The 16,640-nt window shown below is 39.7% G+C and overlaps 1 protein-coding gene across 1 annotated transcript in view; it reads right to left on the bottom strand.

The window, feature by feature from the left end:
- The window catches only part of pacrg (PARK2 co-regulated), a 143,391-nt gene that overhangs the window by 52,307 nt on the left and 74,444 nt on the right, over window positions 1-16,640 (bottom strand). Inside the window, exon 3 of the mRNA XM_077239784.1 lies at window positions 4,137-4,308. Coding sequence (XP_077095899.1) covers window positions 4,137-4,308 — 172 coding nt within the window. The remainder of the gene's footprint in view (window positions 1-4,136; window positions 4,309-16,640) is intronic.

Below are 16,640 nucleotides of genomic sequence, written 5' to 3'. Positions count from 1 at the left end.
TGATCTAAGCCATTCACTGTAATCCTGAATAAAAGCTTCAGTGAGCAGCATCTTCGGTTTTGTCATCAGTAAGACAAACCATTACATCACATTTCATTTGATTTAAAACACGACACTGCACATGATAATGTAAATGTTTTTCACTTTATCAAAAAGGATGAATGGCGAATAGCCTATAAGAACGACAGTGCGACCAACGATGGTTCATCATAATTACATTTCCACAAAACATTGTAAGTCATCCTTTGTCAATAATAACTGTGGTAACTCCAAGAACTTGAACTTTATTTGCCACAACCAAGACTTATAAAGTATATGTAATAAATGTTTCATATTGTTGGCAAATGTTTCAACTATGTAATAAGATATTTTTCAACAACGGAAGTTTATAAAATGTAATAGCATTCGAAAATTATTTTTATATGCAAAATTAAAATCTTATTATTTAAGTCTTGAATGCAGCACGCCCATCAACACAGTGTGTTTTAAAGAGAAGGTCAAAAATAGGATGGAAAAGCCTATTAAACCTCAGAGAACATTATGAAATAATACATTATTAGACATGATGTTATGATGTATCTCAAGCCTGTCTGAACAAGGTTTTTATGAGGTATCTTCATATATAAAAAAACTATCTGTTAAAGGGGGCACTTCACCCAAAAATAAAATGTATTTACACACCTTCACGTCATTTCAAGCCAAGCCTGTATAACTTTCTTCCTTCTGTGGAACATGAAAAAAAAAACTATTTTTGTGTTTCGCAGAATAAAGGCATTTATTTTGAGTGGCAGCTGTGTGCTGTACTTTAACAATCATTTCCATTTACTTCCTACTCTCCTACATCTGAACAGCACACTATGAAATTCTAATTACCAAACAAACACGGCAAACTGTTTTCCAGCGGTGTGACATTTGCACCGAAGGAGTGTTCAATAATGCATGATGTGTGACGCGTCTGGAAGAGTGAAGATCTGTTTCTAAATCTCTCTAAATAAAGGAACCATTAATTCCTTCTTCATATTAGGCTCTAAAATTGAATGACCTCATATACCTTTTCCTTCTCTAAATACCACAGGAGCATGACATTTAGACACTTCAGTAATTGCGTTAGTTTAACTCCTGATACAAACATATCTGCAGTCATTCCTGTGAGAGAAAGGGGGAAACTGTTCTCATCTATCTATCTATCTATCTATCTATCTATCTATCTATCTATCTATCTATCTATCTATCTATCTATCTATCTATCTATCTATCTATCTATCTATCTATCTATCTATCTATCTATCTAGTTCAAACTTCAATCAAGCAGGAGGAGGATTGTTTTATTTAATCATCCCACAAGAGCTCATTTATTTTTTGATTCTGGGCTTTGATCGGGCCAGTGCAGAACATCGACCTTCTGGTTTTCACTTTCTTCAGTGTGACCATTGGTTGTATGTGTACGGTCAGTTTTTTCTTTTTTTCATCCCTTTTTTTTATTAGCTTAATTCATTCTTTTTTCTATCCATGACCTTTTAGTGTATCCAAAGTTTTACTGTACTGTGTTATTTTGTCATATTTTTTTGTGCTGACAATAGGGACGGTTTTAGGGCCATGCATTATATAATACAATTAAACTAATAAAATTTTTATGAACAGGAAGACAAGCAAAAAATAACCATTAAAAAAAAAACATACAAAATGACAAATGTTTTAAAATGTGGTATTACATTAACTTAAAAGGGGTCTTTTTGCTTTGTTGCAAAAACATTTATGTGTTTCTTTTACAGTAAAATAAAAATATAACAGTTAGTTGTACTCGATAATTGTAACAGCTTCACAACAACCCTTGGCTAACAATAAAGCATTAATTGCCAATATTGCTCTCATCATACTGCTTTCTCATTTAAATTGTCATTTCCTTCACATGACTTTGGCCAAACTCCAGCTGTGATATATATTTTCAGCATTTCAAGGATTGCTTCTTACCACCATTCTATAGACCAGATTTATTTAGTGTAGGGTAAGTGTACCTATTAAACCCACCAAAATCTAAGTCTAGGTTTTTTTTCATAGATATTGACATAGTTTAAAAGAAAAAACATTTGGTAAAATGCAAGATTGGAAAATGTAATAATTAGTTGATGTACATTTTAGATTATAAAATTAAGATCATTTAGGAATAAAGTCAGAAATCTGGCATGGGCTTAATTGGTACTTTGGCACCCTTCAAGCCCGCATGTGTTCCAAATAAGCCCACATCATCATTGATTCATAAAATATAAAAATTTGCTGATTTAAAAAAAAAGTAAAGAATCAATATATTTATTCAGTGACAGGGAATTATTGAAAAAAATTATTTTGGTAAGGTTCGATTAGAGCATGGGTGGGACCTGGGATGGGTAGGTGTTAGTGGCCGGTGGTCTGGAGCCTTAAGCCGGCTTGTCTGGAGTCAAGCTGGAAGTTTGACTGGGTGTATCAAGCCAAGCCGAGTTGGGGCTCCATACTCTGGGCTTAGGGGGGCCTCCTAGTGGGCCCCCCACACCAGGAGTCTGGAGCCTTAAGTCAGCTTGGCTTCCGAGTTATGCCTGGTCAAAGGTGGAAGTTTAAACGGGTGTATCTCGGGAAGTAAGCTGAGTTTGGGCTCCAGACTCTAGAGTTTCGGAGGGTCTCCTAGTGAACCCCCCCACACCGGGAGTATGCAGCCTCCAGTCGGCTTGACTCTGGAGTTATGCCCGATCAAAGTTCCACAGGAAGTGACCATATCTCGGGAAGAAAACCGAGTTACGGCTCAAAACTCCCACTGAGTCCATTGGGTGACCCCTCCATGCCTGGAGTCCGGAGCCCCAACTCGGCTTGGGTCCCGAGTTTTGCCTGGTCAAAGCTGGACAGGAAGTGGCGGTATCTCGGAGCCGGACGGTCCCAGGGGCTCAGGACTGTGTGGAATGTAGGGTCCCTTTGGGACCTCTCCATGGCCGGAATCTCAAGCCTTAACTCGGCTTGGCTCCTGAATTATGCCCGGGTTATACATAAAGGACTTTAGGACAAAACGGGCTTTCAAACAAAACACTTTCAGAAAATGTATCAAAGTTTGCATTTAGAGGGATTCCTCATTGAAACACATAAGGTGGACACAGTGAGTAATGGTGAAAGAAGACAATGTTTTCCTTTAAAAATGTAAGAAAATGTAATGTTTAGAAATACATGCATGGGACTTAAATATACAGTGGAGTAAGTATCATAGTAATTTTCATTGTGCCCACTTTGAGAAATGTTAAGTTAGCTTGTGTTGGCTATAGTTTGCCTGCGTTTTGTGGCACTGTACCATTTAAGCCCATCTTTGAAAAAAGTTAAGTTATGAAAATAATCTTTTCTACAAAACATGTATTTATTTGTAAATGAATGTAAAATGTATCACAAAACATTTATTGTTTGGAGTTCACATGCTTAATTCTTTGGCAGTCTAGCCTTTATATAAGGCTTTGAACGCAAGCTAATAAAACTCATCTCTCCATTTAAAGGAAAATTATATCAAATGATAAAGTACTATTTGTTCATCCACAAAAAAACAATACATTTATCTCTTATTTGACATAATATCAATGTAGTTACCAAAGAAATGGCTGGAAATTGCAGAAATGTGTTGATTTCTGAAGGGTCCCGAAACACCAAAGTTTTGGGGTGACTTTGTGTGAGGTCCCCTGAGACAGCATGCACATGGATGGGGCTAACTCAACATTGCCAAATGTGATTGGTATGCAATAAAAAATGCCAGGGAAGTAACAAATCACTGGATTGGTTAAAATAATGAGCAGGATAAAATATTATTTTCTCTTTTTTTAGTTTGACTTTAGAGTTGAAAGTAGGCTTAAAGGGTACATGTGCTTAATGGGTACACTTACCCTAGATATATATTAATTCTTATTATTTTTAATGTTTTCTTTTTATTTTATTTATTTTTCGCTTCGGAAAGCTTTTTTCTATATTCTTCTTCCAAGCTGTTTGGTTTCTTATGCAGATGAAGTGCATGCAATGTACCAGGGACAGATTGACCCCCACTGTATGATTTTGTGACTAACAAAAAAAAAGAATGAGTTACTTTGGACAGGAATTAGTACTAGACCGGGAGTAGGTGTCATCTTAATGCCACTCACTCTTGATGGGTATGATGAGCTGTGGAATAACAGGCAGGACCTTACTGCCACCGTGCTCCAGCATGTCATGGATGCCCTGTCGAGCGAAGAACTCATAGGGGTGAACTGTCTCGCACAGACCATCAAAGAACAAGGGGAGGTAGTGATGGTAGTCCAGTTTTTCAATCTCCACCTGTTAAAAAACACACAAACACATATGCAGGGTCAGTGTTATTCTAAGCTATGGAAGGCCAAAGGGTTTTGTGTGTTTTTAAATAACCCCTCTTTGCGTCTGTCCTTACATTAGCCTCAACAAATACTCACAGGCTTCAAGCCACATAAAGACCAGCCCTCATTTTAGTGCCCCCAAGCATGCCGACACACATTCTGGAGGGAAGACTGGGGGGACAGCTGTTCAGGGGCTTTAGAACACTCAAACATGTGACTTCCTGTTGGATCACACATTCGCACCTGTTCTCCTTGGGTTATGAGCATGGAAACAGACGTAAATAGACCAGGACTGTTTCCTGTCCTTGAGTATTGAACATAAAGTCACACACACACACTGCTGTCTTTTTCTTTCTTTTCTTCTTTCTGTCACAAGTCTCTGTCAAGTAGGTTTCATGATGTTGTGTTCACACTGAAACAAAAATTAGTAATAATATTATATTTCCTTTTTAAGCACTTCACTAAATATGTTAGATTTCTGTTTTAAACATAACAAAATTGACAACAGGGTAAAAAGAAATCTAATTCGTAAAAAAAATATTTTATAATTTTTAAATATTTTATTAGGGGAAAATATATATTGATTAAGAACCTAATACATATTTTTTTTTTTCAATGCATTGTGGGGTTGTTTATTATGTTTTTCTTCTATTGATTGATTTAATGATGGGATAGTTGGTGGTGGGGTGTGTGTGTGTGTGTGTGCGTGCGTGCGTGCGTGCGTGCGTGCGTGCGTCTGTTTGTGTGAGCGTGTGTTCTTTGTAGTTATTGTGTCACTGATACCAGGAGCTGTAAGGTTGAAAGTGGCCAGACCTCATCAAACCCCTCCTCAGACATCAAAGCACGCACGCACGCTCACACAGAGAGAGAGAGAGAGAGAGAGAGCGAGAGAGAGAGAGAGAGAGAGAGAGAGAGAGAGAGAGAGAGAGAGAGAGAGAGAGAGAGAGAGAGAGAGAGAGAGAGAGAGAGAGAGAGAGAGAGAGAGAGAGAGAGAGAGAGAGAGAGCATCATAAGCTTAGCACGAGGGCAGATTGCTTGGAGCCAATTTACTGGCTAACCTTGACCTTTTCTGACTTGGTCAAGATCATCTTTGTGAGTCATACAGCAAAACTCAAGTACAAAAGCAAATATGTGCAGTGCGCTGGTAGAGAGATGATACTCACTCACACACACACACACACACACACACACACACACACACACACACACACACACACACACACACACACACACACACACACACACACACACACACACACACACACACACACACACACACACACACACACACAGAGAGAGAGAGAGAGCCATAGCGATTTAAAACATGAAAAGCAAGAGACTCATGCAGCTAACCACAGACAGATGTCTCACATCACTGGGGTGATGTCTGTGGGACACAATCTCTGCCTGTAGCATTAATCACTGGAACACTGCGAGTGTATGCGTGGGTGGATCAGGTTTTGCCTACATTGTGAGGAATAAATGTCCCAACATGGATATTAAACACCAACATTGTGGGAACCAGGCAACAACAATGGCTTTACTAAATTGTGTAATAAAAATCTGAACATGCTGAATCATTACTGTGAGGGTTATGTTTAAGATTAGGGCATATAATTAACTCAGTTGAAGGCAATATCAGTCACTAAAAAGTCTCTAACATTATAGAAAAACAGAAATGTATGTTTGAGCAGATATCCAAGGAAGTTAATAAGGCTGTGTTGAACATGAATGCACATACACCTGATGTGGGTCCTTAAAGTATATTATTATTAGTTATTTGTGAATTCAGTGCCAACAGATATATACTGATTATAGAACAGTGTGTTGAGTCATCTTTACAAAACTCACACCCCTGCAGAGAAAGACAAACAGCCCTGCAAGAATACACTTTATGTGTCAGCGTCACTTGAACCTTAGAATTATTTTCATACAGACAGCCGAGTATGTATAAAATATTAAGCCACAATTGCAAAGTGGTAACTTATTTTATCACCATTTTATATTTGTTCATGATTTTATTAAACATTTTTGTATTGTACACTAGCGTTTAAAATTTTGGGGTTGGTCTCTAATGCTCACCGAGCCTGCATTTATTATACAAAAAAAACAGTATTGTTGTGAAATATTATTACAATTTAAAATAACTGTTTTCTATTTTTATATATATTTTAAAATGCAATTTATTCTCCTGTGATGGCAAAGCTGAATTTTCAGAGTCACATGATCCTTCAAAAATCATTCTAATACAGTAATTTGGTGATAAGATTAATGTCAAAAGAACAGCATTGATTTGAAATAAAAATGTTTAAATATTTAAAGAAATATTAATTTCTTTAAACAAAATCTAATGGTAGTGTAGATTACCAAGCCAAATGACAAAAGTTGTACCTTAATTATTTTATTTTATCATCATTTAATTAAATATGTATGTATATTATTTAATTTTTTGGAAAATGAATACATAAAGTTATAAAAATAGAATACACTTCCTGTCACTCAATCTCCCTCACACTGCCTCGATGTGTCATCATCATATCTTCCAGCAGAGCATACTTGATAAATTTGCCTAATAAAATGACATCTTAATCAAGTATTGAATGTTTTCTTATTATGTAGCATGTCTAACCATCTTATAAAAGCAATAATGCTCTGAAGGCTGTCTTATACTGTGTCTGCATCATGCCTATAAAATTTAGGCCTGTTTCACGAAATACAACACACACAATAGCAGAGTTTTTTCATTTTACCGCGCATACTAAAACATTACAGTATTCACACATATGTTCACTAATTCAATAAATTCCACTAGCTGTTATTCATTTTGCTTTTCAATATTCGGTGGGATGTGGCAAATTGAATTCAATTGAACTGAAAGAGAGACAATTCAAAAATGTTGAACTGTGCTCGTTCCTGGTGTGTGAGCACTTGTCCTTTAGAAAGATTTTGATAGCTCTTACGTCTGTGAAACTATTTGTGCAACATATTGATTAAGGGCTGCCAAAGATGTTAAAGGGAAGACAAATGATTTGTCACCAGTGCAAAAACAAAGAAATATGAGTGTCACACATGCCGCGTCAAAAACCACAGAACGATACTGAAAGGCAGAATGGATCAGAAGAAGCACCATTGTGTTTCTAATGCAATCTGTAATATTTATTTCTTACTAATTTTTTACTATTTGTAAAATTATTTCATTTGCTGTCTGTTCAAAAGACATGAGTGAAATGTCAAGTGGGATTTGAAGAGAGCGAGTCTGATCATAATGGGTCAGACAGAGGCCAGAGTCATATAGCAGTCACTATGAAGACAGTAAAGATTTCAGTGGCAAATAAGTGAGCACTGAAACTACAGGTGCAGGGAAATAGTCAAATCTGGGAGTCAGTGAAACGTGTAAAGTGCTGGTCTCACTGAAAGAGTTTCTGTTGAATGGTTGCAATTACGATCCTTTTGGAAGCCATTAAAACTGTATCTGCCCATGAGCATGGCTGTTGAAAGCTCTTAATGCCTGACGGATTGGGCAGAAAGACAGGCAGGTGTGGTTTGAGCTTGTATGGCTGCAGTGGAACGGATGAGGCAGAGCTGAAACTAACTGTCGGCAGTCCAGACACGCTCTGGCATTGTGGTGAGACATAAGGCTTGATGTGAGCGCCAGCAGCACATTTCTCCCAGCGTGCCGAGCACATAGACACCTGTAGGGGGGAATGTTCAACCCGTGGTGTCTATCATGAAGATGAATGACCAAACTGGCCACTTGAGTTTATACCATCACAGGCACTCACTGTAGACAGAAGGAACTCAAGGACACTTTCTGAGTACCTGAGGACGTGTGAGATTGTAGTGAACGCAATATAGACATGAACTATGCAAGAAATACTACACAAATTTCAAGTTGGACAGTCAGCCTGACACACATTATGACAGTTTGAAATTTGCCCTCCATGTGAGAGGAGGTAAATGCTCAAAGCAATGTCCTGGCTATGAGAGTGTGACCTGTGCAATTGAAATATGTCATTGCATTTCAGAGGAAGGAAAATAACTTGACATTCTCTCTTTCTCAGACTGTGGCTGTAAGATAGAGGAGTGTTTTTTCAAGCATGAGAGGCGGGGGTGTATACATTTAGAGCCTCATTCTGAAAGGAAATCAGAATGGTCTCCCCCCCCCCCCCCCCATTTTTTCTGAGATGCTTGTGATGAAATCACCAGCTGAAATGCAGGGCATATGGAAGGACAATGGAAGGGCTGTGTCAGTCACATTGTCAGTACTGTTTATATACTGTATGCTATATGTAATGGATAATCCAAGGCTAGCTGTGCATTCAATTATTTTAATCCACGATGATTGCCTCCTCGTAATAATAATAGTTAATTATTACCTTGAGTAATGATTTTCATTTAAATTGCTTTATAATAAAATAATATGTACACACATACATTCTGTATAATATAATATAATGTAGTGTAATCTAAAGTAATTTAATAATATATAAATAGTTTCTCTACCTTACTACTAAAGCTTTATTCACTGAGCAAACATGAGCAGAACAATAAACCATTAGGACAAATAGGAACAAGAAAATCGTATTACATAGAAGAGGCACGCTTTTCTGCTTCTCCGGTCACCTAAGGTAAAGAAATCCAAAGCCTGTGATAATGTGCGTATCATACAGCTGGCCTGGATAACTGTAATTCTGTGTGACTCACCCTCAGCTTTCCATCACCAAACAAAAACACTTCTTCATGTACTTAAACTAATGTCAAGAGAGACCACCGGCACACATCAGCTCTGAAGAGCTCTAGGATGGTGATGGTGTGTAACGGCAGTGCTCCAGAGCAGACACGCTGGAGTTGCAGCCATGAGGCTGTGAGAGGTAGGAGAGAGCTGACAGCTATTGTCAGGAAACTCAGTGAGCGGCCAGCAGACGGAGACGAGTTTGTCTCTGACGGGTTTACTGAAAAAGCTGCAGGCGCAAACAGCTTGAGACAACACGGCTCTACAACACACGTACAATACATAGACATTCTTATTTCTCATCCTGTTTCTAAGTCACTTTTTTCCTCTCATTTCTTTAGGCACTAAATACATTCAGAAGGGGGAAGAGTATGCACACACACACAGAGAGAGAGAAAAAAGAAACAAATACGTAAATATTGACTGGCTATGGTCTATTGATTAGTATTGTGCTCCAACCTATTGAACTGGTCAGTAAAGGTCCTGACTCATATAGTGTCCTAAATCAGATAAAAATTGCCATTAAAAAAAAACTATTTTCAGAAAGAAATTGCTGGTAAATTTTACAAATAACTCCAAAGAATCTGCAAATAACAATGAATTAAACGGGGAATTTTAAAGTACAAATACTGAAATGTTGTTGTTGTTTTTTGGGGTTTTTTTTTTTTAAGAAGAAACGTACTCAAGTAATCTTTGTATTATTTATAAATTCAAAAAATCTTTTTTAAATGTGTATCCCCACCTAGAAGAAACAATTACCTATGCACTATACACCTAAAATAAAACAAAAACACTAAATTAAATGAACTTTGAAAATAACATATGAACAAAACATAAGAATTCAAGTTTCAAACATCTAGTAATACAATTAAATACAGTTACATTGAGTTTAGATCTGAGAGGAATATACTTTTTAATAAAGCAAGTAAATTCAAAACTTTCAACGAGAGGGGCAGGCAGAACGGAGAGCGTGAAACTGCTGTGGATGAGTGATAGAGAAGTGAGGTGCATGTTTGAGAGCTGTGCGCGCAACACCGCTGCCCTAGGCAACTGCCAATATTACCAATGCCAGGATCCAGCTCTTGAACTAGTACTCATATGGGCCATGTGAGTTTAAATATGGCTTAACATTTCTCAGCCCTGTTCATCCTCTTTCTCCATCATTTCCTGTCACTTCTTTGTGTCTGTCTTCATAAGTGGAGTTTCTCTAGCTGAATTGTTCACTGAAACACGTTTAGCAATGATTGGTAAAACCCAAACTTTTTCTCTTCTAGTAACTTAGAACAGTGCCAATCCTGTCTATAGTCAGGAGGAAGATAAAGAGAATAAGGAGGGTGCGGAGAGAGGTGGAAGTGGAATTCACTTTTGGGCTTTGCTAATCACTTTTGGGCTTAGGGAAAGATTGGCAGAAATGGAAAAGGAGTGAGTTAATGAGAAAATATGAGGATTCTTGTGAGGCCTTTGAATGAAATATGGCTGATATTCTCTCTGTGTGCGGTGGAGACAGGGCTGTCTGTCATTAGCACACTGAGGGCAGAGAATCGAGGCTAAGTGTTCAGGCCATTTCTGTTGCCTTTCCAACCGACTGCGTAGATATGAGGATTTCACAGCCTATTACACATGATAATTGGAGAACATATTGAATTGGAGGCAATTTTCTCTTCTTCATTGTATGCATAAATGTTTACAGTATTCACAGTAAAGCCTGTTCTGGAAGCTTGTGACAGAGCATGCTATATGACGGATCCAGTCACGTATCCAATATTTCTTTCTATAAATGCGGTTGCCACTCTGTCAAATGATAAATAATAATAAAAAACAGCATAATAGAAAAGGCTTTTTAAATGATTAATGTTTTGTTTACACGGTGTATTAGTAATTCCTGGCACGTAGGGATATTCAATAACAGCACTTTACTAAAAGCCTACCTTTATCTCATTTCATTGTTGAAACTTCTCTGAAATCAATTAAGAGTATGCATGTATTAGCTGACATAAAATTGCAGTTACATTAGCGAAATTTTGCAGGAAAAAAGGGTCTATTGACATTTGTGTATGATGTATGAATCATAACTCACAAAGAAGTCACTTCAAACCCGAGTAGCTTTCTGTAGGCCAACACAGTGATATCTGAGGAAATCTCTTTGTCCTTATTGCGAAATCCCCTTTCACATGAATACCAATTAAAATGACCCACCAAATTTGGCTGAACAATGGTAAATGTGACCGCACATTAAGACAAGAAACTAGACCTTTCTGTATCTACTTCTAAGTTTAACGCTGCCCTCTTCTGAACACGGTACATCCCTCGGTTTAAGGGCTCTAAATCAGTGTCCAGTACAGACGGAGGACACTGATCCCTGGCTGAGGTGGCATAATCATAAAACAGAAGAAATAAAAAGAAAGATGGGAAGACATGAAAGAGTGTATAAAATATTAAGTACTGACTAAATGTCATCATCACATCCATCTGTCATCATTATAATCAGATGTAATCACAGTTGTCAGTCGGCTGACACACACATCCGTACAACTGACAGCACTCTGATCACATCTAAGGAGTCTTGATATGGAGAGAGACAGACAGGGAGACCAAAGAGACATAAACCTGGTTACCGAAAGATTTAAAGCACTGAGATTTCACTAGCACAGAAGCTATATCTCCTTTGAACGTGACTTGAATAGTGAGCAAACTGCTAATGTAAATCATACAAACAAAATAACAATTTCAAACCCGAGTAAGCTTGCTGCCTACATATGCAGCATTATAACCATTATAATTAAGTAGGATGTGATCGATTTGGAACACTACATAATCAAACGCTACACAAAACTTTTCTGCAGGGGAGTCTTTCCTCCTCTTAATTAATCCACATAATTAATTCCAATAATTTTTTGTTAGCATGATGCTAAGCTAAAAGTTAGTACCAGCAAAGAGTATAGAAGAACAAGAGGCGAAACTCAATAGAACGTTCCATTGCAACACCAGCGCCCAGCAGCAGCGCTACGCTTCCGCCATTTTGGGGTGAAAGCGACTCGGCAGTCCAATAGTGCTGATGTGTCGTTCGCGAACGAGCCGCTCTAAAAGCGGATTCTTTGAAAAGAGCCGGACTTCCATCACTATCCACTAGCTTTTTGCTGTCGCTATGGCAATATCCGCTGCTTTGTAATTTTTTTTTTAAAGTAGCCTACATTAAAGATCAAATCCAAACTGAATGATGACAACACAGAATAACGTACAATCACTAGACTAGTACATCAAAGCCCTTTTAACAGTTTATTTCACAGACTTAAACAAGTTTTCTACTTTTTTCCCACAAAACCTTTAGTATTAGCATTACAAACACGGAATTAATACCAGCATATAACTGTATGCTATATCAGATAATTGGGAATGTTGGACAATATTTATATATAACAGCAATAGAATAGCTTTACAGTCAACTGTTTTTTTTTTTTTTGCAGTAGCTACTATCTTATATTAATTACTGTTAAAGCAAGACTATGTAAACAAAAAACACAGCCACTGTCCATCATGTTCTATAAGATCATCATGTTTGTAGCATGATCCAGGGGATTACCATACAGAAATGTAATATATGTCAATATAAGTAAATTACATATATATAGCCTAATGTCAGTGCCCATGTCTGCTGCCTATATGAGAATATATGCAAAATTCATATAAAACACATAGACATATATGAAACAATATAGCAAAATGGCCGTAAGTGCCATATATTTCCCGTATATGCACATAAATGTTAAATATATGTAGCCTAAGACGCATATATGTTTGCATATATGTACTTATTTCAATGCATCAGTATTACATGCATGCATGTTTACATACATTTATTAAATATGTGGGAAACAAATATGTATGTCACATATTTATACTTATTGTCCATATATGCGAGAAATACTATACTCTGTAATATATGCAGATATATGGTATCATATACAGTAGATTAACTAAAATATTTTCTTCACATGTTGGGACACATAAATGTTCATATATGTTGCAGGCATAGGCTATATTGTGTCCTCAGATTAGTCAAATATATGTATAGATATATGTCATGCTATTTAAAATATAACATATATGGCCATACATTACATTTTTGTATGGGTAAAAAGTACATAATATATTTCAGGCCTAGTGGAGTTGGTAACTAATAATAGTAATAAATGTGTAAAGTTGCATAAAATGGAAATACTCAATAAAGCAAGAAAAAACTACCTCAAATGTGTATTTAATCATTGGATTAACTGTTATCTGTGCTGTTGTCAAAGTAACTCCAGTTGGAATTTTCACCCCAAAATGGCGGCCGCGCTACCGAAGCGCCAGCTAGTGGCTGTTTCCAAAAAAGCATCAGAGTTTCGCCTTTTGTTCTTCTATACTCTTTGGTACCAGTAAATAACCATGCCAAACTATTTTAATGCTCTTCAGTGTTGAGTTAAATATTAATTCAATTTTTTTCTCTCCTCATCTGCCATAGGTTTTGAAACAAATATATGCTTGATTAGTTGCCATGCTAAAGCAAGCAACTGCCCCATGTATAAATGTAAATACAATTATCACTTCATTCCTGATTAGGTCTGAGTTCATTAACAACAAATGTTAACTCTCTTTAACAAAAAATAGCTTTTCCCTGAGCATTAGCAATGAGGAGCGTTAAGAGGTCTAGACTTAATTCCCTCAGTGGCTGGTTTAATGCTTAGAGGCAATAGGTATACTGAGTTATCAGTTCTGTTCTCTCCCTTTGAGGATGTTTTTAATAAGTACCGGACCAGGAACGCCCGGAGACTCTAGCCAAACACATTACACATGCTGATCTGATTGCCTTCATTCATTATTAAATCAAAATGCTGTGTGGCCTTCATGTCGGCCTCTTTATGAGTGTGATGTAACTCAGGGTTCGTGTGTGGGTGATGGAAGGAGACTCGGGGTCGGCAAGTAGTGGAGCTCGTGCACTTTATTAAAGGTCCTCTTTGCACAGCGCTTTCTTGCGCTCTCAAAATTAACTCAAAACAAAAACAGTCAATTTGCACATGTAAGGCAATACTCTTCCCGCTGTTCACAGCTTCATAAACATCCAACGAGGCAGCACTCTTTCCACTGTTCACAGCTTAATAGACGTTTCGTCCCGACCGTCAGCGTGCACGAGCTTCCAGTCTCTCTCCTCCGTTATCAGCACAGCCCGCTTATATGCGGTCTCCTCACGCCAATTACTGAAATCACAAACAGGTGTTCGTCATTTGAACTTGACCCACTTACTCACCGCTCGGCTCCGCCCTCGCTCTCCCGCTACAGAGTCCGCTGAACCACGCCCCCCTCGCCACATACCCCCACCGCCCGTCTCAGGCCGGGGAGCCGTCCGGCCTGCAGCCTCCCCCCCCCCCCTGCGGGAGAGGAAGTCGGCCACAGCCATCTGTGCACCCGGCCTGTGGATCACCTTGAATTTAAAAGGCTGTAAAGCTAGATACCAACGGGTGATCCGCGCGTTGGTATCTTTCATGCGGTGGAGCCACTGCAGAGGAGCGTGGTCCGAACAGAGGGTGAACTCTCGCCCCAGGAGATAATAGCGGAGAGTGAGGACGGCCCATTTGATGGCCAGGGCTTCTTTCTCAATGGTGCTGTACATAGTCTCTCTCTTTGAGAGCTTACGACTGATGTACAGCACCGGCCGTTCCTCACCCTCCATCTCCTGGGACAAGACGGCGCCCAGCCCCCTGTCCGACGCATCAGTCTGCAGGGAAAAAGGGAGAGAAAAGTTAGGAGCCTGTAATAGCGGCCCGCCACACAGGGCAGCCTTTATCTGGGTGAAAGCCTGCTGACACTGCTCCGACCACTGGACGGTATCTGGTGCCTCCTTTTTAGTTAGATCAGTCAGCGGGCTAGCAAGGTCCGAATAATTAGGTACAAACCTTCTGTAATATCCTGCTAGCCCCAGGAACTGTCTAACCTCCTTTTTGGTCTTAGGTCTTGGACAGGTCGCAACTGCTACCGTCTTATCAATTTGGGGACGCACCTGCCCATGACCCAAGTGAAAGCCCAGATACCTGACTTCCACGCGCCCAATCGCACACTTCTTTGGGTTGGCCGTGAGCCCCGCCCCTCGCAGCGTCCTGAGGATAGCTCGCAAGTGCTGCATATGCCGCTGCCAGTCATTACTATAGACGATAATATCATCCAAGTATGCCGCGGCATATGCAGCATGCGGCCGGAGGATTCTATCCATCAGGCGCTGAAAGGTGGCAGGTGCCCCGAACAAGCCGAAAGGAAGGGTAACAAATTGGTGTAATCCAAACGGCGTCGTGAAAGCGGTTTTTTCTTTAGTCATTGGAGACAAGGGGATCTGCCAATAACCCTTTGTTAAATCCAGTGTCGAGTAAAATCGAGCCGTGCCGAGCCGATCAAGCAATTCGTCCACCCGTGGCATTGGATATGCATCGAACTTCGATACAGCATTCACCTTACGATAATCCACACAGAACCGCACTGAGCCGTCAGTTTTAGGCACTAAAACTATCGGGCTCGCCCAGTCACTGTTGGATTCTTCTATTACTCCCATATCCAGCATAGCCTCTAATTCAGCCTGAACTACTTTCTTTTTATGCTCAGGCAATCTATATGGCCGGCTGCGTACCACCACACCCGGTTCGGTCTCAACATGGTGCTGTATGAGGTTTGTTCGACCAGGGAGGGGCGAGAACACATCAGCAAACTCTGTTTGTAAGTTTCGAATGTCAGCGATCTGGGACGGTGAGAGGTGATCTCCGCAAATGGCCAGAGCGGAGGATTGAGACTTTAAATTCGCCTCTGGCCCGAGATCCTCCTCCCCACTCACTACCGTCGCCAGCAACGCTGACTCCGCCTCATTCCACTTTTTTAACAGGTTGAGGTGGTAAATCTGATGTGCTCCGTCCCTATCTGATCGAAGGACCTCATAGTTGAGATCCCCGACTCGCCGTGTGACCACAAACGGTCCTTGCCACTTAGCGAGTAATTTAGAGCTGGAAGTGGGAAGCAATACAAGCACTTTATCTCCCGGTGCAAATTTACGCAGTTTAGCCCCCCTGTTGTACAGCCGACTTTGTTTGTCCTGGGCCTGTAACAAATTCTCCATAGAGAGCCGCCCCAACGTGTGGAGTTTTGTTCTCAGGTCCAGGACGTATTGAATTTCGTTTTTGCTATCCGAAGGTCCGTCCTCCCAAGCTTCCCTAAGTACATCCAGCACCCCGCGGGGCTGGCGACCAAAGAGCAGCTCGAAAGGGGAAAACCCCGTGGAGGCTTGGGGGACCTCGCGTACAGCGAACAAGAGGGGTTCTAACCACTTATCCCAATTTTTGGCGTCTTCCTGTACGAACTTACGAATCATGGACTTCAACGTGCGATTAAATCGTTCTACCAAGCCGTCCGTTTGTGGGTGATAGACGCTGGTACGAATCGATTTAATACCCAATAATTCGTACAGTTCGCGAATTGTGCGTGACATAAACACCGTGCCCTGATCGGTGAGAATCTCTTTCGGGATTCCCACCCGGGAGATTAACTGAAAC

This window comes from Siphateles boraxobius, unplaced genomic scaffold, assembly GCF_051911475.1.
Source record: "Siphateles boraxobius isolate OS27281-9 unplaced genomic scaffold, OSU_SipBor_1 22, whole genome shotgun sequence".
Taxonomy (NCBI): domain Eukaryota; kingdom Metazoa; phylum Chordata; class Actinopteri; order Cypriniformes; family Leuciscidae; genus Siphateles; species Siphateles boraxobius.
This window is presented reverse-complemented; position numbering and strand designations above follow the sequence as displayed.